This window comes from Acinonyx jubatus, chromosome C1, assembly GCF_027475565.1.
Source record: "Acinonyx jubatus isolate Ajub_Pintada_27869175 chromosome C1, VMU_Ajub_asm_v1.0, whole genome shotgun sequence".
In the NCBI taxonomy this organism is placed as follows: Eukaryota; Metazoa; Chordata; class Mammalia; order Carnivora; family Felidae; genus Acinonyx; species Acinonyx jubatus.
Window position 1 is genome coordinate 1,369,657 of NC_069381.1, and position 18,973 is coordinate 1,388,629.

Sequence of the window (18,973 nt, forward strand, 5' to 3'; positions counted from 1 at the left end):
CAAGAAGGGCCACGGGACTTGTCTCCTCGTAGCTCGGTTACTACGATAGACCGTAGCGTCCCCCACCTTGAACCGTCCTCGTATTGTCGTGTATGTTGCTCGAGGTGTAGTGTGAACGGGCCGCTGGACTTGGGCTTGTTGATATTTAGGATTTTTGCAAGACAAGTGCGTGCAGGGGCCACGCTAATCTGTCTCGTTCCAATTTCAGTTCGTGTGCTGCCGAGCCGAGCATGACATTTAGGATTCTGGAACTGGTAATTCAATTGGTTTGTAGCGTTCTTTGGGTTGAGATTATGCTTTCTTCAACGATGAACTTGAAAGCTTTTCTTCTTTTTCTTGGCATGAACGACTTTAAAGACCTTTGGAGTTGACAGCAGCAGGACGGCCCAGCGGAGGGACCCTGGGCTTTCTCCACTAAGTTAGCTGTTGGTTCACCTGCTTTATTTTTGAGAAACCATGTTTTAGGTTTATTGATTCTTCTATCCTTCTGTTCCTAATTTATTAACTTCTGCTTTTGTCCTTGATTCCTAGCTCCTGACTTCCCTTGTTTTACTGTCTTTTTCTGACTCCTTGAATGGAACACGTACTTCGTTTTCTTTTCATTGCTTAGTAATCTCCTTGGGGCCTGCCCCTTCCAGCTTTGTCATCTTGCGATGACGTAATACTATCCATACCCTATCGCGAACGTCTTCTCGCTAACCTGAAACGTGGTGATCCTGTAGACTCTCACTTCCCAGCTGAGTCTGATCTACACGGGTGAGGCCCACGGTATCCTGCTGCTCAGGAGCCCCAAGCGGGGGGGCGACAGGGCGACCCGTGCCCCGGGCCCGGAGAGCACGGGGTCAGTGGAGCCGGCAGCCCAAGGAGGCCTCCCTCCGGACCCTCGCCTTCAGCCTCTTCAGGCCACTGTGCTCGGGGTCTACCAGGAGGCCATTCTCCGCGGCTGTCCAGGCCTCTGCATAGCGCTGCTCCTCCATCAAGGTCTGGCCCTGATGCAGGAACACTTGGGCAGTGGGGTCCCGGCCTGGCCGCTCCCACAGGCTGCTCTGGGCCAGCGCGGGCGCCAGCTCGAGGGCCCGGGTGAAGGCGCCCGTGGCCCTGGCCTCATCTCCCAGGCTCAGCAGCAGGCGTCCCCGGGAGCACAAATCCTCCACCTGCGTCGGGAGGCCACCGTCCCTCCCATCCTCCCGGAGCACACGGTCCAGGTCCTCAAGTGCCCGCTCAAACTCCTGCAGCTCAGCCAGACAGGTGGCCCTCAGGCGCAGGTGACGGGCATCGCTGCCTCCCGCGAGGACGGCCAGCGAGCAGTAGCCCAGCGCTCGCCCCGGCTGCCCTGAGTTCAGGAGGGCGTGGGCTTCCCGGGCTGCAGCCTGCACAGAGGGGACAGAGGGACACAGGGCGGGTCGGTCCAGGAAGCTGCGGGCCCCTCACCAGCCCTACACACCTGGCCTCTGCTCCTGACCTGCCAGAGCGCTCTGGCTGGCAGCTTCAGGAGGGGAAGTACAGGGGAGGGGACATGGGCTGCAAGCCCTCCACCTTGCAACCCCGCCCAGAGGGGTCCCCCCTGGACTCCCTTCTCCTCACTGGTCCTCCCCTTCCTCACAGCCCCACTGCTTCTGCCATCTGGTGAACTCCTCCCTCATTCCTCCCTGCCTCAGCCCCTCTCTGCGGTCACCTTCCCGACGACGGGCCCACGGATCCCACACTGCCCACCTTCCCGCGGCTGCGCTGGCCCTGAGGACCCTCGCGAGCACGGCCTCTGCCCAGCTCCGTCCCCGAGCCCCCTCCTCTGCCCGAGGTCAGGAAGGCGGCCGCTGAGCATTGGTGGGTTTCTCCCTCTGGTGCACGAGCCGCTCCTGCAGAGCCAGACTCAAACGCGGAGAAACTACTGCATTTGCTCCCGCATCGGCCACCGTGACCTCCGGGGGCTGGGTTCACTGTGCTTGCCCCGTACCCTCCCCCCCCCCCCCACTGGTAGTGGTGTCGTGAGGAGGACGGGGCCAGAGGTCAGTGGGCACCGTCCAACCTAGCCCTGCCCCCTCCCCCCCCCCACCGGGTACAGCGGGGGCTGGGGGGGGCCCGGCTGGAGATTGCGCCCCCCCCCCCCCCGGCTCACTTTCTGAGCCGACGTGGGTGCCGATGAAGCCCACTCTCAAAGCCTGCCCCCACGCGCTCCGGCTCCCCCAGCACCCCCTGGGATGAACCCCTCTCCCAGGAACCCACAGCGGCTCCCGCTGGAGAAAACGGCGCCCCCGGGGCCGGCCTTTCCCGCCGCCCCTCTCCCTCCGCCCCGCGGCGGGGTGCAGCCGAGCCGGCCCCCCGAAGAGGCGCCGAGCATCGCGGGGCCCGCACGGACGCCGTCGGCCTGGGAGGGGGCGGCCCGGTCCGGGGTCCGAGCGACGCTGCCCGGGCGCCGCCTTCCCGGCAGCCCGCGGGCGCGAGCCCGCGGGAGGCGGCACCTGCCGGGAACCTCGAGGCTCCGGTCCCGGCGGCCGACAGGGGCCGCTGCGGAGCAGGCGCCGGGCCGCCCGGGGTCGGGGCGCGCGCCGGAAGCGGGCTCCACCTCTCGGGGTCACTTCCGCGTCGGCCTAGCGTCGCGCAGGCGCTCACCCGGGCGGTGTGCGCCCCGGAGCCGCAAGCAGCCTGCGGGCCGCGCCTCTGCGCCCCCTGTTCCTGTTCGGAGCCACCCCTCCCGGGCCCCCTTCCCGCTCGGAGACCCCCCCCCCACTCCTTCCCGCTCGGAGGCCCTCCCCTGGACACCCTTCCCGCTCGGAGCCCCCCCATCCCCTTCCTGCTCGGAGAGCCCCCCCCCCCCCATCCTTCTCCCGTTCGGAGCCCCTATCCCGGACCCCCTTCCCGCTCGGAGATCCCATCCCGTTCCCGCCTGGCACCATCCCCGCCAGGGAGTCGGACACCCCTTCCCGTCCCCCCTCCTCCTATCTCAGAGACACCCTCCCCCCAGACCCCTCAGGGGAGCCCAGAAACCACCCAGCTCCCTCCTACGAACCGGCCCAGACCAGTCTCCTCCGTGCTGAGACCCCAGCCAGACCCGTCTCAGAGATTCCCTGGGGGCTCCAGGTCCTGAAGACGGGACCCCCCCCCCCCCCAGGTGGCAGCTCGTTCTGCGTCTCTTCGCTGTTTCCACCCCTAATGCCTCTGCAGCCACTTCCTCTCTTAAGCCCCCTGGCTGAAGCCCCCCGGTAGGGTTTCTGTTCTGCTGCCGGACCCCGAGAGCTAGAACCCACTAGAGTCCTGGGCACAGCAGGCGTGAGGACGTGGGGTACCTGCCCCAGGTCGCAGGACGCTTGAATTGGTAGTCCCTCGGACTCTGGTCCGCTTGTGCTCTTGGCCTCCCCTTCCAGGCGGTCCCTTCACTTCCCTCCCCTCCCCACAGGTGCAATTCAGCCACTTCCGGGGGTCTGCTCCACAGCGTCTGTTCCCCAGCCCAGCGTCCCGTCCCCCCCCCCCCCACCACCGTCAGGGCTCCTGCCCCCAGCCTGCGGATGGGGCAGCCCCTTCCCTCTGCCCCTGCCCCGCTGGCTCTTCCGTCAGACTGGCCCCCACTAGCCCTCGGCCCTGAAGCCTCTCACCCTCCCCCAACCCCCTCCTCCTCCATCCACACGAGCTGCACTGACCACCCGTTTTGTGGTTTTTGTGAACTTTCTGAACACTTTCCTACCTCCACGCCTTGGCCTTGGCCTGTCTGTTCCCTCATGGTTTCACCTCCAGTGCCACCTTGTTAACCCCACGGCCCTGTCTCAGGGTCTTTTCAATCCCGGTACTCTCGAGAGTGAACCCTCCCGCTGCCTCCCCTGAGAGACGAGGCCCACAGCGCTGCTGGAAGGCGCTCGGTGTCTTCTCGTCGACTAGACGGCGAACGGAAAATCAGCCAGCCAGAGGCGGTGACCCCAGCCCACCGCCCCGCCGCGGTGCCCCGTCAGCTCCCGGCCTGCAGGAGCCCGCCTTCCTGCCACGCTCTCACTGGGAGGGACGTGCCGCTCTTTCCCTGACTTGGGGTTGGAGCGGGCTTCCTGCGAGGGCCGCTGCTCCTGGCTGGCTCGGCCGGCGCCGATGAGGGGTCCCCTCTCTCTCCCCGGCCCTGTCACTTGTGGCTCATATGTCTCATGCATACGAGGGAGGTTGCTGGGGTCGCTGGCCAGACTGGCTTGTGTCCCCATCCCATCCCCACCCCCCCACCGCAACTGAAGTCAGGCAGACGGGGAGGGCAGAGCCGCCCGGGGCGAGGGGCCGGGGCGCCGGGTGGGGGCTCCGTGGGGCGCACCTGGGTGAGGCCCTGCCGCTCTGAGGCCTCTAGGAGTTGCAGCAGGAAGCTGAGTTCCTGGGCGTCCGCCTCTGCCAGGCACTGAAGATCCCGCGCGGCGGCTGGCACGTCTCCCTTCTTGAGCTGGAGCAGGCCCCACCGGGCCCGGGCCGCCGCCGACAGGGGGGTGGCCTGCGGGGCTTTCTGCAGGCAGGCGCCGGCCTCCTCGTAGCTGCCTGTCAGCGATCGGGGAGGGACGGTCACGGTGGGCAGGGACGGGGGACGGGAGAGAGAGGTGGGAAGTTGGCCACAGCCTCTCCTGCTCAGTGCCGGCCCAGGGAGAGGCCAGACGATGGAGGGGCTCGGCTCCGGGAACAGGAGACGCCGACACCGTGCCAGTCGCAGCTTGCCCGTTGGCCCGATCCTCCCCACTTGGGGTGGGGGTGGGGGTCACGAAAGCCCCTGGCATGGCTCTGAGCCTCACAGTGGTCACCTGGAGGGTCCCTCCTGAGCACTCGCAGGAATTTATACTCTACTGCAGGGCAGTCTAGGCCTTGAGGAGGGCACCTCACAGGCTTGGGGGGGGGCCAGTGACAGGCCAGGGAAAGGCAGGCTGCAGAGAGCTCTCCCCTTTCATGTTAGTGCTCGAACAACTTCAGGATTTTGCCCCGCGTGGGCGAGCTGCCGAGGAGGCCGCGGTGTTGCGGTCCTTCTGTGAAAACCCAAACCGCTCCTTTGTTTCTCCTCCCTGCAGGGGGCCCTGATGGTGACTGAGAGCTCTGGACGCTTACACCCCAGGCCCCACGCGGGGACCGGGTCACAGGGCCGAGGTCTGGGGTGGAAAGGACCCCAGGAGGCGCCGAACCCTTTCATTTTACAGAACAGCACCAGGAGTGACGGGAGCCGGACACCCGCGTGCCCCGAACCCGGGCTGAGCGTACCCGCTGCCGTGAGCACGTCCGCCAGCAGGATGTACCAGCCCGGCTGCCCGCCATCGACTTCGACCAGCGCCTCCCCGGCCGCAATGAGGCCCTGGGCGTCCTCGTCGCTGAGGGGGGCCCCGGCGTCCGACGCCTGGCTCAGGAGGGCCCGGCAGCGGGAGGAGAGGCCCCGGGTGACGAGGGCCTGGGCCTCTGGCTTCAGAGAGCGGATCTCAGGGACCGCTGTCCTCGCATCAAGCTTCAGAGCCAAGAGGATGTCGTCCACGGCCTCCTGTGGGGAGAGCGGGGGCAGAAGGCGTCCCCGCGGGCGTTTGTCAAGTGTTCTCCCAGGGCTTGGGCGCTGGCCATGCCAGAAGGGGCACGTAGCCGGGTTGCTGGCTTTGCACGATAGGACGGCCCGGCCGGCGAGCCGCACAGAGCAGAGCATGGGGAGCTGCGGCCAGGATGCTGGGGTTCTGGAAAGGGAGGGATGGCTGGCACCAGAGAGGGCACACCGAGGAACAGCCCGCCACAGGCTGGAACAGAAGCCAGGCTGCCAGCGCCCTTGGGGGAGACTCAGGACTCCTGAGGGGCAGATGCCAGCACCGTCTCTAGAGGCTCTCAACTCAGTGTCTGGAACCATCTCTCCTTGCCTCTGAGCACACGGCCCTTACACAGTTAGGAACCCTGGCAGGCAGGCCACCTCTGGGCTGCGGTGCCTCAGGGCGGCCACCCAGCTTCAACCACCGGGCTGTGACGTTGCTCTTGGCTGAGAGGTGCCGTTGTCCAGGGCTGTTCAGCTGTGGCTGCCTGCGTGCAGGTTTTCTCTGGGAAAAGCCCCTGTCCTGGGTCTGCCAGTGCGTCCCCTCCCACCTCTGTCCCTGCATGCTGACCACCCAAATCCTTGGGCTCTGTGCAGACAGCTCGGGGTGGTTCCCAAAAAGGCAGCTGCGGTCTTGTTATGTTAAGCTGAAGGTAGGGGGGGGGGGGTCTAGTAGCCCCGGGGGCTTGCACATCCTGTGCTCACTGGGGCTGGGAGGCACGGGGACTCTTCAGATGAAAGGGACAGACTTCCTGAAACCTGGGATGACGGGACGTGATGATGAGTGTCCCGGGAGCCCCCGGGGCAGGAGGAGTTTTAAGGGGCGTCTCACGCTCAGGACGGTCTGGCCCGGCTCCCTCTCCCCTTGGGCCCGAGAAGGAAAGCGGTGTCCCGGTTCCTCCTGGGTGGCCCTCCCCTAAAGCACTGTTCCCCTAACCCCGCTTGCCCAGTCCCAGGCGGGGAGGGCAGGGCCTGGTACCTTCTGCCGGTCCAGGGCCAGGGACAGAAGCGCCCGACCGCACAGAGCCTGCACGTTCTTCGGCTCAGCCCGCAGCACTGAATTGAAATCAAACATGGCGGTCTTCTTCTGGCCCAGGAGCCCATAACAGTGGGCCCGGATGAGCAGGGACTCCACTGCTTGACTCCCTGGAGGAAGGGGGTTGTGGCATCAGGACGTGGCCGCTGTTGGGCCGGGGCGGGGGGGGGGGGGTACAGCATCTGCCCCCATCCAGCATCTGCTGGTGCCCAGCAGTGGGGCAGGGCAGGGGCGCACCAGCTTCGGGGCCACCGTGGGGAGCTCACGGACCCCTGGGCACCAAGACACGATCTTGTGTCTGGGTTGACCTGGGGGCACTGGCTGTGGGGCACAGGGAGCCCAGCCATAAGGGTGGCATCCGGGAGGGCTGGTGGACAGTCCGACAGGGGTCCCAAGAGGAGGGGGCACTGGGGCTGCGTCTGAGGTGAGGCCAGCCGAGGGTCCCGGAGGCAGACGGGTCCTTGGGGCTGGAACAGCTGGAAATGGGAAGGTGCCAGGTGGGCAGGGAGGAGCGCTCTGAGTTCTTGGGCCCCTCCCCAAGGAGACCACCACCACTCCCTCTGGTCGTCTGTCCAGCGATGGGCACAGAGAACAGCACACCGGGCCCTGCAGGATGCTCTGGCTCACGTCCCCTTCCCCACTAGTGCGCGCAAGCCGTGAGCCCTGCCGTCCAATCCTCACCACCCCGGCCCCTCACCCCGGCGTCTCCATCACCCACTTTGAGAAGATGAAAACGAGGAGATGCTTGGTAAGTGCAGAGCCAGGAATCCACCTGACCACCTGATCCAAAGTCCGCACTTTGAATCTCCACGACGCACCCCAGGGATTTGAGGCGCGTCCTTGGGGAAGCCTCTCCCCTCCAGCATGCGCGCCCTATGCCACCACATCGAGAAGGCCCCACTCCAAGAGGCCCCGTCGCCCAGGATGGTGCTGGCTGGGCAGAAGGCTCACTCCTACAGACACACCCCCACTGTTTCCAGGAAGGGCTGAAGGGGGCCAGGACTCTTCCCGGTTGGAGGGAGGGGGCCAAGCTGGGGGAATGGCCTTATTCCCTCCTACCCAGGGTGTGTGTGGTGGGGGTCCCAGCTCAGGTCCCAGCCGGTCTGGCCAGTCTTCCAGGCTTTTTAGCATGCTCGCCTGGACGGCTAGGGGCTAGGGCAAGGCGTGAACCGAGAGCATGCTGGGATCCCTCAGGTCTCTGACCCCCTACCCCCGCGTGGCTCATCTTGCCCCTACGTACCCGGCACAGGATGGGAACCCTGGGGCGGGCGGGCAGCTCCTACCTGCAGCGAAGATGGCCAGAGAGAGGTAGGCGATGGCCTCCCTGGTGTGGGCTGCGCCCTCGGCCCCGCTGGGCCGCGCCCGCAGGATGGCCAGGGCCCGAGCGTGGCAGTGACCCCGCAGCAGCTGCCGGTCCTCGTGGCTGAAGACGTCCAGGGTGGGCTGGAGGCAGGCCGTGTCCCCGGACTGGACCACTTGCTTCACTAGCTGCAGGGCAGGGCAGTCACCGGGTGCCCCCTCCCCCCTGCGCCGGATGCCCAGACCCCTCCAGCCCCAGGTCCCCTCGCAGGGGGGCAGGGTCGTGGCCCACGAGCGGGAGCTTCCAGGGGCGGGGCTAGGGGGCGGGGCTAAGGGGACCGGCTCCCGGGCGGGGTCGGCGCGTCCCGGCCCCGAGAGCTCCCGGAAGCGGGGGACGCGCTGGGCTGCTCGCGCGTGGGGGCGGGGGTCCCAGTGTCCCCGAGCCGCACCTCCTCCTCCGAGCCACGGAGGCCCACACGCTGCAGGTCCAAACGGGAAGCGCGGGGAAAGGGGGCTCTCAAGTCCTAAGGGGACAGAGGGCACCGGAGTCCTTCGGAAGGCGAGGAGCAAATGCCCTGGGACCGGAGCCCGTTCCGGGCGGAGCGAGACCCGGGTGGGCGTGGCCGCGGCTCTCGAGCCACTGGGTCCCACAGAGAGACCCGCTGCTGCCCCTGCCGGCCGCTCGCTGAAGACCCAGGTCCCAGAGCGGAAGGTCCCGGGCATCCTCCCCGCCCACCCGCGTGGCCCAGCGCAGGGAGACAGGGAACCCGAATGTCTGACCCAAAGCCTGACACCTTCCCCTGGAACATGACCTCGGACCCCGGTTCCAACGGGAAGCCCTCATGCCACCTGAGGGAGGTGAAGTCCTGCTCTTCCTGGGAGCAGAGCAGTGTTGGAGAGAGGCGAGGCCAGCAGCACCTCTGCCATCCCCCTCCCTGAGCAGGGTCACCTCCAAGCCTAGTTCACTTGGAAGACTTGGGATGAAGCTCCGTCTACACCTGACTCTTGGCCCTTTTCCTTCATAACACAACGAAAGCAACTATGAGGCACCTACTACATGCCGGAGACCTGCTGGGCCCTGGGGCACCTGCTCTAGCTGTTCAGCAAAAACCCGTAAGACCAGGGCACAGATGAAGAGACTGAGAGTCACAGAGGCCAGGGGCCTTGCCCGAGACGGCAGAGCCCGGGGCTGGGACAAGTTCTGCCCGCTCCGGAGTCCAGGCTGAGGGTTGCAGAGTGAGGCCAGAGGGCCTGGTGCCCTCCAGGGGGCTGTGGCCCAGTGGGGCCTCCTCACCTGGTGGGCGTCACGGAAACATCCCCTCCTCAGCTGCAGCAAGGCCAGTCTTGCCAGCACCGGGGCCGCCCGGGGCCTCTGGGAGAGGGCCACCAGCAGGGCCTTGTGGGCGTCATCCAGGCGGCCCAGGCGGTACAGGGCGTCGGCCCCCAGGAGGCCCGAAGCCTCGTCTCCCCTGTCCAGCTCCGTGAGGAGCGTGGCCAGCTGGTACACGCCGTGGGCATCGCTGTGGAGAGAGTAGCAGGGGAGAGCTGTGCCCCTTTCACCTGCCCAGGGAGGCGGGCCACGGGCAAGTTCTACCCCCGGCACCTAGTCCGTCCGCGCACCTCCCTTCCCACCCGACTACAGAGGCCTGGTTCCTGCCAGGAGGCCCCTCACACACGTGGTGTCCAGAGCTCCAGCCGCCCTCTGACGTGCACCCTGGGCGCTCACTCTCTGCCCTGTCCTGCCACGGAACCTGGAATCTGTCAATTCCCAGAGACAAGAAGTACAAAAGGGCCCCCAATCTCATTCGGGAAAGTTCCTCCTCAGCAGCACATTAAAGCGATTTGACCTGAGCATCCTGGAGGCAGAGGAAGATATATGTGTGTGTGTGTGTGTGTGTGTGTGTGTGTGTGCGCGCGCATGTGCAGGGTGGGTGGTGGCAGTGGAGCTGACCTCAAACACTCCCTGCCCCCCCAGGAGGCTCCCAGCTCCCTGCTCTTAGCTTTGCAGAAACACGTTCCTGCCCCCTCTCAGCAAACAGAATTGCAAGTCAAAACAGCTGCAGATTCACCCACTGACTGAACAAACCGGCAAAACATCTGCAAAACAAACACCAGGGCGGGGGTGTGGGGCTGAACGGGCAGGCAGGCGGCTCCTGGGCTCAAGGGCCTCCCAGGGGGCCGTGTGCCCGGACTCAGAAACCCCACCTCCGCGCGCATTCTCGGGGCGGAAGGAGCATCGTGGAGATGGTTGCGTTATAACAAAGGGCAAAAGCTCTAGGAACGCGCGGGGAGTGTTCCCGGGGTGCGCTATGCAGCTGCCCCAGAAGGAATCTAGGGAACAAGGAAATGTTCAGGAGCTGCTGAATAAAAAGCAGTGGGCTAAAAATTGCACACAGAGCACACGCTCTGGTGAATTCTATTTTGTGTGTGCACCGGGGAAACAACTAGAAGGGAACGTTATCGGTGGGGTGGTGGGCAAGTCGTACATTCCCATTCCCATTTTTGAGTTCTTAAATTTCTAGGGCCATAAGGCCCACAAAGCATCACATCGTTTGAGACTGAGAGTCCTAAGACCCGGCTGGGCTCCGCGCTGAAGCTGCCATCCGTGATTTAGGGACCCCCCCCCCCCACCCCGCCCGCGGCTGCTTCCTGCCTCAGTTTACTCATCCGTAAAATGGGAAGACGCACAAACCCTAGCTACCTCGCAGGAGACCAGAAAGAAGCAGCAGCCCCCGGGGGTGCACCTGGCTAGTTTTTACCCTTCCTGCGCGGCGGGGCTGTGCATCTCGGCGGCCTTCCTCCGGCGGCCCGGTGCGCCCATGTGTCCCGGGTCTGGCCTCCGCTGAAGCATCTTGCGGCCCTCCTCCCGCAGCACGGTCAGGAGCAGGCCCCGCTGGTTCCAGGGTACGTAGGCCTTGGCGACGAGCAAGGCCTCCTCGGGTTGCAGCCGGCTGGCGGTGACATAGTCCAGCGCGCCCAGGAACGTGCTACCCGTCAGCACGCGCAGCAGCCCTCGGCCGCACAGCGCGCGCACGCAGCTGCCCAGGTGCGGTGTTCCGTGCTCCACCACCTCCTGGAAGTCCTCCCGGGCGCGCCGCGCGTCGCCGGCGTGCAGCGCGCAGAAGCCCCGCAGCGCCAACAGGGGCGCTCGGTCCCCGGCGCGGTCCGCGCGGTCCCCGGGGCGCGCAGGCCGCAGCCAGCGCTCGCACAGCGTCCGGGAGCCCGCCGTGTCCCCGGCCAGCAGGAGGCACTCAGCCAAGCGAGCGCCCAGGGCCGGGCGCTCCCCGGGCGGCGCAATGCGCAGCAGGACACGGAGCGCGCGGGTCACCGGGGCCAGCAGCTCGCGGCCCGAGTTTTCGCGGAGCTCAGCGCGGCCCCGCACGGCCTCCTGGAAGTGGGCGAAGCCCACATCCGCCGCCTCCTGCGCCCGGGCCCGCACGCGTTCTCGGTCCCCAGCGGAGAGCACCGCCTCGAACTGCCTCCGCGCCCCCGAGGGGCTCTGGCGGAAGGCCTCGTGCAGGTCCCGAAGCAGGTCCCGGGCCCCACCGTCCAGGAATAAGGCCGCGGCCGCGCGGGTGACCAGCAGGGCGGCCAGATGCTCACCTGGGGAGAGAAACAGAGGCACTGGTCCTGCCTGTTGGGCCACATCCTTTGGGGTGTCACCTATAGCCCCCGACCGTGCGGCGCTTTGGACCCTCTGGAGCACCTCGTGGCATCTCCCGAAAGTGTCCCAGTAGCCCAGGACATCGCATCCCGAAGATGGACCGTTGGTGACAGGGCAGAATCCGGCAGAACAGCCGGGGTGCCTGTCCGGCAGTGTTCTCTGCCCGCGGGTTCAAAGCCAGTCTCACCGCTCAGCCCGCAGGGAAATTTAGTTAGAAAACTTCTTTACTTTTTAACCATGGATTTGGGGATTGAGTTCCCTCTCTGGGATCAGGCCACCCCCCAGGGTCAATGCTGAGGTTCTTGACCCTGTGACCTTAGTAGGGGATGGCTGGTACTTCAGCATTCTGCTGCTGGCCTCCTTTGGGCTGGGTTGGGACCCAGCGCCTCCCTCTGGAGCCGAGCCCCCGGTCAGGGCCAGTGAGTAGAGGGTGGATACACCCAGTGCTGCTTACACAGTGGGGGCCTTGGGCCATTTACCGAATCTCTCTGTGCCTCAGTTTCCTTTTCTGTTTTATAATGGGGTTAAAAATGGTCTACACTTGGGGCGCCTGGGTGGCTCAGTCAGTGGAGCCTCTGACTTTGGCTCAGCCCCACATCGGGCTCTGTGCTGACAGCTCGGAGCCTGGAGCCTGCTTCGGATTCTGGGTCTCCCTCTCTCTCTGACCCTCCCCCGCTCATGCTCTGTCTCTCTCTGTCTATCAAAAATAAATAAATGTAAAAAAAAAAAGAAAAAAAAAAAGAAAAATCTCGCACCCTGAGATCAACCAACCAACAAGGTCACCGTGTCTAGTCTTGGTGGCAAAGTAGGATGCTTTGGGCCTTTCCTGTCCTTTACTCGTTCCTGAACAAAACCATTCTATGCCTGAGTTTTACAAGACTTCACGCCCTAGGGAGTTGCGGCAGGCGGAGAGCCCTTGGGGCCCGTGGGGATCTGCTACCTATTTACCCACATGGAAGTGTGTTCTCTGTTCTTCTGAGGCTCCAGTTACCCAATCAGACTTCCAGACACTGTCCCACACGTCACCAAGATTCTGCTCATTTTTCTCGTGTTCTTCATACCGGACAATTTCTATCTTCAACTTGACTGACTCTTCTGCTTTCTCCAATACGCTCTGCATTTTTCAAATCTAGAATCTCCATTTCATTCTTTTTAACACCAGTGTCCGTTTACCGGCTCAGATTCCACATCTGTTCATTCATTGTAACCGTATTTTCCTTTGGTTCTTGAATCGATCTGGAATAGTTCCTTTCAAGTCCTTAGTCTGCTAAATTCAGCACCTGGATCATCTTGGGCTCAGTTTCTATTGACTTCTTTGTCTCCTGACTGTGGCTTCCATTTCATTTCCCAGTTTCTTTGCATGTCCGGTTGGTGTTTTGTAGAGACTCTGGATTCAGTTATGTTCCTCTGAAGGGGATTTTGTGTCAGCAGGCAGTTACAGTGGACAGGATCAACCCCCAGATTCCATCTTCTCTTTGCTGGGCCCAGCTAAAATCTCTGGTGAGTCCTTGAAGCTCCCAGCAGCTGCTCTTTCAGACCACCCAGTCTCTCCCACGGATGTGCAGCTTGGTGGCCCATCAGGGATTCAAGTGGATTTAATACACAGATGTGGGGTCTAACCCCCTCTGTGGCTCCCCCCTCTTCAGGACTTTCCTTCTAAGCTTTCCAGCCACTTTTCTCAGCCTGAACTCTGTCCTGCAACCTCTCAAGCCAATACAACAGCAGCTTCCTGTTTTACTTGGCTAACACGTGGACTGAGGGGGCTTCCTCTGGCAAAAAGCTGCAAGCCTGTGCCTCTCGCATGGTGTGCATTTGGTCACCGTTCAGTGCCTTCAAAGGATTGCATTTTATATTTTGGCCAAGTTTTATCACTGTTACCTGTGGGACACAGTGCAGTCAAGCGAGTCCACCATTATGGAAGCCAGACGCTTCTATTGTGAGACTTAAACATTTCGACAATATGGGGGGATATAAATGCTATTCCACTGTTGCTTTAATCTTAATTTTCCTGATTACTAGTGAGGCCAATTTTTAAAATCTTAATTATTTTCTCCAATGGGGTGGGTGGAGAGTGGTATCTCATTGTTTTAATTTGCATTCATCTCATTACCATGATGGCGAACATTTTTCATATTTCTCTGCCATCTGTGTTTTCTCTTATGGGAAATGCTTTTGCCAATTCTCATATTGAATGTTTTTTCTTCTTGATATGTAGACATTCTCCAAATACTCTAAGTAGTCATCTTTTGCCCATTGTATATTTTGCAAGTATTTTCTCTCGGGTGTTGGTTTTCCTTTAATTTCCTCTAGTTGTGGGCAAAATGGAAGCTTAAAATCTTAAATTTAATCAAACACAACAAATTTCCCTTTGTTTCCACTTTCTGTGTCTTAAGAAGTCCAGCTATCCACAGAAATCAGAGTGGCATTCTCTTACATTTTCTTTTAGAAACTCTACAACGTAGCTATCACATAATCCACCTGGAATTTATTTATTTTTATTTTTATTTTTTTGCAGAATCAGCAGCGCCCGCTAAATAATGGTCGTCGTCTTTCCCTATAGACCTGTGATGCTCACTCTCACATATTAACTTCTGGATGCCCACAGGTCTGTGTCTGGCCTTTCGCATTTGTTTTGTTGCCCTTTCCATCTGTCCCTGAAGTCAGTAACCTTTGGTATTGGTTAGTATAGCCTTGTATCGACTGGCAGGGGAAATCTTTATACCACTGTCTTCCACTCCGTTTTCTCCTTCTCTCTCCCCTCCCCCTCTCCCCCCCACCTCCTGCTCGTCTCCTTCCCCTTCTTCTTCTTCTTCTTTGTCTTGTTTGCTATTGTTTTTTGCCCTTCTATTGTAATACCAACCCTTTCTAACAATGGACATTGGATATCTACTTATATGGGTATTCTTTATTGTTTTTAAATAAAGTTTTATAATTTTCTCCACAAAGTTTTATAGCTCTTTGAAACCAATTATTTTCCATTGCTACAGTCAGCGGTATATTTTCAAATGATAAAGTTTATGTTTGTTGCTCGTGTCTATACATGTAAGTGCTTTCTGTACCTCCATTTAAATTCTGTCCCTATACCTAATACCTTTTTGCTGTATCTGTTGGCTTTCTGCATAGCTAATCACATTGTCTGGAATAACTTTGTTTCTTCCTTTCTAGTCCGACATTTATTTATTTTTATCTTGTTGCGTTGGCTAGTATCTCTAGTACAATCATGGACCCAGGGGAGGCGGGGAGCCACCACATTCTTGACTTTAAACGGAAGACTTCTCCCAACTGTTAAGTTGGCATTTGGGTCAGGTGTTGATAGCATCTTTCTCAGTGAAGGACGTTCCCTTCTATTCTTTGTGTAAATTTGTCAAAATTGTGTTAAAAATATTCCAAACTGCTTTTCCTGAGTTCTTTGCGACGATCATACACTCTCCTTCCATTAATGAAGGTAGTGAATAATATGATCGTGGACACGTGAAATTGTAACTCCTCTATTATTTCACTGAGTTTTGGCTGAAACACGCATCAAAGACTGTTGCCGTGAGTCGGCAATTGTATTGGTTACTACTGCTGTGTGACAAACTACCCCGAAACTTAGTGGCTTAAAACAATGACCGTTTCAACAACCAGAAGAGCCCATGATTCATTCTCAGTTTGGGCTACTTGGGTGGAGGTGAGCAGTTCTGGTGATCTCACCTGGGCTCCCTCATGTCTACAGTCATCTGGTGGCTTGCCTGGGCAGGAAGGTGTAAGGTGGCCTCACTCTCAGGCCCGGGGCCTTGGTGGTGGCCTGGTGGAGCCTCCCTCTCTGTGTGCCCCCGTGGCTCACTGGTCTAACTTCACGGCCCCGGGGGTGTGGCTGGATCACCCCTGACGCTTGCTGTGTGCATTCAGTGAGGATGCACGTCAAACCTTAAAATGGGTTTGCCCACCTAGCGTTCAGGGGAAGGCGGCTGGCACTGCCTTTCCCCATCTCTAGGTGCCCGGCTGCCCCCGTCTCCCTGTCTAGACCCTTAACTCTGAACCCCTTCTTTGTGTGTTGGATTCTGAAACCTTTTCCTAAAACCAAGCTCCCTCTCATCTCAAGGCTCATGTGCTCAGCCGCCGAATGACATGTCCACATGACTGGCACAAGGGGACATGTTTTTGAGTACTTGGGTGACACCATTTAAAGGTTGGACACATATTTTCACTGAACCGCAACAGCGAGCTTCAGAGGCCAGTGCAGCCACCAGCCCCACGTGCACATGGGGAAGGGTGGGAGAGGCCGCGTGGCTGGGAAGGATCTTAGAGGGTTTGTGGTAGGGTGGTGTGGGGCTCCTGGGACTTCACCCACTGACCCACGCTCTGTCCCAGCCCCCCACCGGAGGAGGACCCAGTAAACGGACCAGAGAGGAGCAGTATCTCAAACTGGGGGTGCCTAAGTCCCCCATGGCCCCCTTTCCCATCTGCTCCCGGTCCTCCTCCCGATCTGGTCCTCCTTCTCACCTGGTCCTCCTCCTACCCTAGTCCTCCCCCCAGCCTGGTCCTCCTCCCAGCCTCCCAGCCTCTTAGCGTCTTCTGTGATCACTCTGGCTCCCTCGGCACATTCTGCACACGGCAGACAGAAGAAACTAGAAATGCAGCCGAGAGCACATCTCTCCGTAGTTTAAAACTCTTCTATGGTTCCTTGCTGCTCTGGGGGTAAAGTCCAAAGTCCTTTCAGGGCCAGCAGGGCTGAGCCACAGCTATCTCTTCAGGGCCTCCCTTCTCCCTCTGCTCCTGCCCCCTGACGGCTACTACGGTGGCACGGACACCCCAAGTTCTGTCTCTCTTAGGGACCTGCCATGTTCTGTTTCCTGCTGCCTGGCACCCTTCAGTATTAACTCAAATGATACCTCCTCCAAGAAGCCCCCCGCTGACCACCCAGCCAGAGTGGCACCTTGCACGGTCCATTTTTCTAAGCACATTTTTTATTTGTTCCTTTTCTTGGATGCTTTGTAAGGGCAGGGGCTTGTCCATCTGGTCACTGTGCTGTCCTCACTCCGGGAACACCCCCCCCCCCCCCCCGCCACTGCACCGTAACCAGCCCTGAAGCACGCTGTGAAGGCTTGGCTGGGCGACTTCCACCCGGCACGTAGGGGACAAGAGTCACACTCTTACCTTGGGGGCCGCTGCCCACCAGGTCAGACTCCAGGGCTTGGCTGCACGCTGCCCGGCAGTCCTCATACCTGCCGCTGCGCAGCAGGGCTTCCGGTGACAGGGCGTGGCTCCAGGTGCCCCCGGGGTCCAGGGCTGCCAGGAGTCCCCGGCAGGCGGTCTCCTGCAGGCCGGTGCCGTCCTCTGCCTCCCGGCGCCCTGAGATGTAGTCCTGGAGGGTGCCGATCAGCACGGGGAGGTAGGGCTTCTGGTGGGTTCGAACGAAGGCCACGGTCCGGTCTGCGTTCGAGGCAAAGGCCTGCAGATAGTCGACCGCGCCCGCGTCCGCCTGCAGCCCAGACAGGACGCGGGCCAGGGCGCGGGTCAGCTGTAGCTCCAGGGCCTGCTGGCCATGGGCATCCAGCAGGCTGCCGCAGCGCCGCACCACTTCCTCGTGGTGCCCGTGTGCCAGCAGGCCGGCCAGGGAGTGCAGGACCGTGGCTGGGTGGTCCGGGCAGAGGGCGGCCAGGAACGCGGAGGCCAGGGTGCCCGTGAGGGACACAACCGCCATACCGTCCCAGTGGATGGGCGGGATCTGGCTGTCGCCCCGGCACCAGGCCTCGAGCGTGGCCACCACCGGCGCCCCCCGTGCCTCCGCCAGGGCAGCACGGACGCTCCGCACGGCCGAGGGGGCGTGGCAGCTGAAGGCAGCCAGGTAGAAGGCGGTGGCCAACGGGGGCTCTCCCAGGGCCAGGTGCCGGTCTCCCTCCCGGCAGAGGCAGGCCACGAGCTCTTGGGCCGACATCACGCAGTGCCCACGAAGGGCCCGTGTCCAGTCCTCACGGGCACCTAGGGTGGGGAGGGGGTTGTGTGGTTAGTCCGCAACCCTCCCCACTGAGACCCCAGTGTCAGGGCCTGCGGGGTCAGGGACTCTAGGCCCTTGCCTCCCCCCCACCCCCGGCCCCCACCCAGGCAGAGGACCCCTCAGGAAGGTGGATACCCGACCCCCTCCCTGTCCTGATCACAGGGGCCACCTTCTCAGCTGTCTGAATCTGCAGAGACCCGCCCAAACTCAGGGCCACACCTCTGCCCACCTCCCCGGTCCACCATTCCACGTGGGTGCCCTGGGCAGCTGGGGAGGTGAAGGGCACTTGCCTGGGTCCTGGGTGGGGGTGGGGAGCCTCGGTGGCCCAGGCCAGGGTGTCAGTTCTGGGGTCGGTTCCCGGGGACTAGCCCCTGCCAGTCCCTTCCCTCCCTTGCCAAACCCGACCTGAAGTCCTAACGACAGTACTCGGGGACATTCTCTCTCGGGTCCCAGAGCGCCTGCACACAAGCCCCACCCAATACACGCTGTCCAACACACGGACACCCGCACAAGCACCCTGCGACACAGAACACACGCACGCACACTCACCCAGGCACACACGCATGCACACACGCTCACTCGCACCCGCCTGTGCGTGCAGACACGCACACTCGCCTGTGCTCCGAGGCTGAGCGGGGCGCGCGCAGCCGCATGGAGGGGTGGGGTGGGGGGGGGGGTGGGCTGCGTCGCCGGGTCCGTTTCCCGGGAGAAAGTCAACACCCGGCGTCCCGGCTGCTCAGCGGCGCCCCCAGCGGCCGGGCGCGGCGCGCCCCGCCCCGCCCCCAGGCCCTGGCCCCGCCCTGGGCCCCGCTCCACCCCAGACACCGCCCGCCCCCAGGCCCTGGCCCCGCCCTCGGCCCCGCCCCGGACCCCCACCACGCCCCCAGGCCCTGTCCCGGGAAGGGTCCGGGAGGAGGAGGGCTGAGCGGCCCTGCAGGGCCAGGGTTTGGGCAGCCTCTGAGCAGAGAACCCCGAGTTTGTGGGAGGTGGGGCTCGGGCCACTGGGAACCGGGACCAGCACTCACCGCATCCTCACCGTCCTCACCGAGGAGGAGGGAGCTCTGCGGAGAAGAGCCTGAGGCCTGGCCGCCCAGAACTCTGCCTTGGCTGCCTCGGGGCCCCTTCCCCACCGGCCCCTCTTCCCGCGGGTTGCTTCCGTGGAAGCCGGCTCTCGGGCCACCCCCTCCACGTGGGCTCCTGTGGGTGTTCCCGCGGGCTGTTCCCAACACCCTGCAGTGGACCCTTATCTGCACATCCAGCCCCTTTCTGCTGACTTCCTGGGTCCGGCCCAGACAACCCGTGCTGAGCAGAGGGCCTGCCCTTGCTTGGGGAGAGGTCCAGCGGCTGGGCTGTAAGGAGCAGCGACCTCAGCCTGCTGGCCCAGGGTCAACCTGACTGCAGCTGAGGAAGGTGCTATTTTTAGGAACCCCCACCGCCTCCTGCTGTCCCTACCCCACAGGAGGTAGCAGCAAGGCTCTGAGATGTTGAGCC

The 18,973-nt window shown here is 62.0% G+C and overlaps 1 protein-coding gene across 1 annotated transcript; it reads right to left on the reverse strand.

Moving 5' to 3' along the window:
• Positions 1–291: 291 nt before the first annotated feature.
• Positions 292–17,462, reverse strand: TTC34 (tetratricopeptide repeat domain 34). Its single transcript, XM_027060662.2, has 8 exons — positions 16,642–17,462; positions 10,598–11,441; positions 9,133–9,358; positions 7,823–8,027; positions 6,483–6,649; positions 5,203–5,473; positions 4,283–4,497; positions 292–1,370 (listed from the first exon to the last, which is right to left on the reverse strand). Exons 1-8 carry the CDS (start codon positions 17,420–17,422, stop codon positions 843–845), a joined length of 3,237 nt encoding a protein of 1,078 aa, XP_026916463.2. The 5' UTR covers positions 17,423–17,462; the 3' UTR covers positions 292–842.
• Positions 17,463–18,973: the final 1,511 nt, after the last annotated feature.

Coding starts and splice junctions, on each gene's coding strand:
- TTC34 (XM_027060662.2), bottom strand. CDS start 17,422: ATGTCGGCCCAAGAGCTCGTGGCCTGCCTCTGCCGGGAGGGAGACCGG. Junction 11,442..16,641: donor GGTGGGCAGCGGCCCCCAAG/GTAAGAGTGTGA, acceptor TTCTCTCCCCAG/GTGAGCATCTGGCCGCCCTG. Junction 5,474..6,482: donor TGGCCCTGGACCGGCAGAAG/GTACCAGGCCCT, acceptor CTCTCCCCACAG/GAGGCCGTGGACGACATCCT.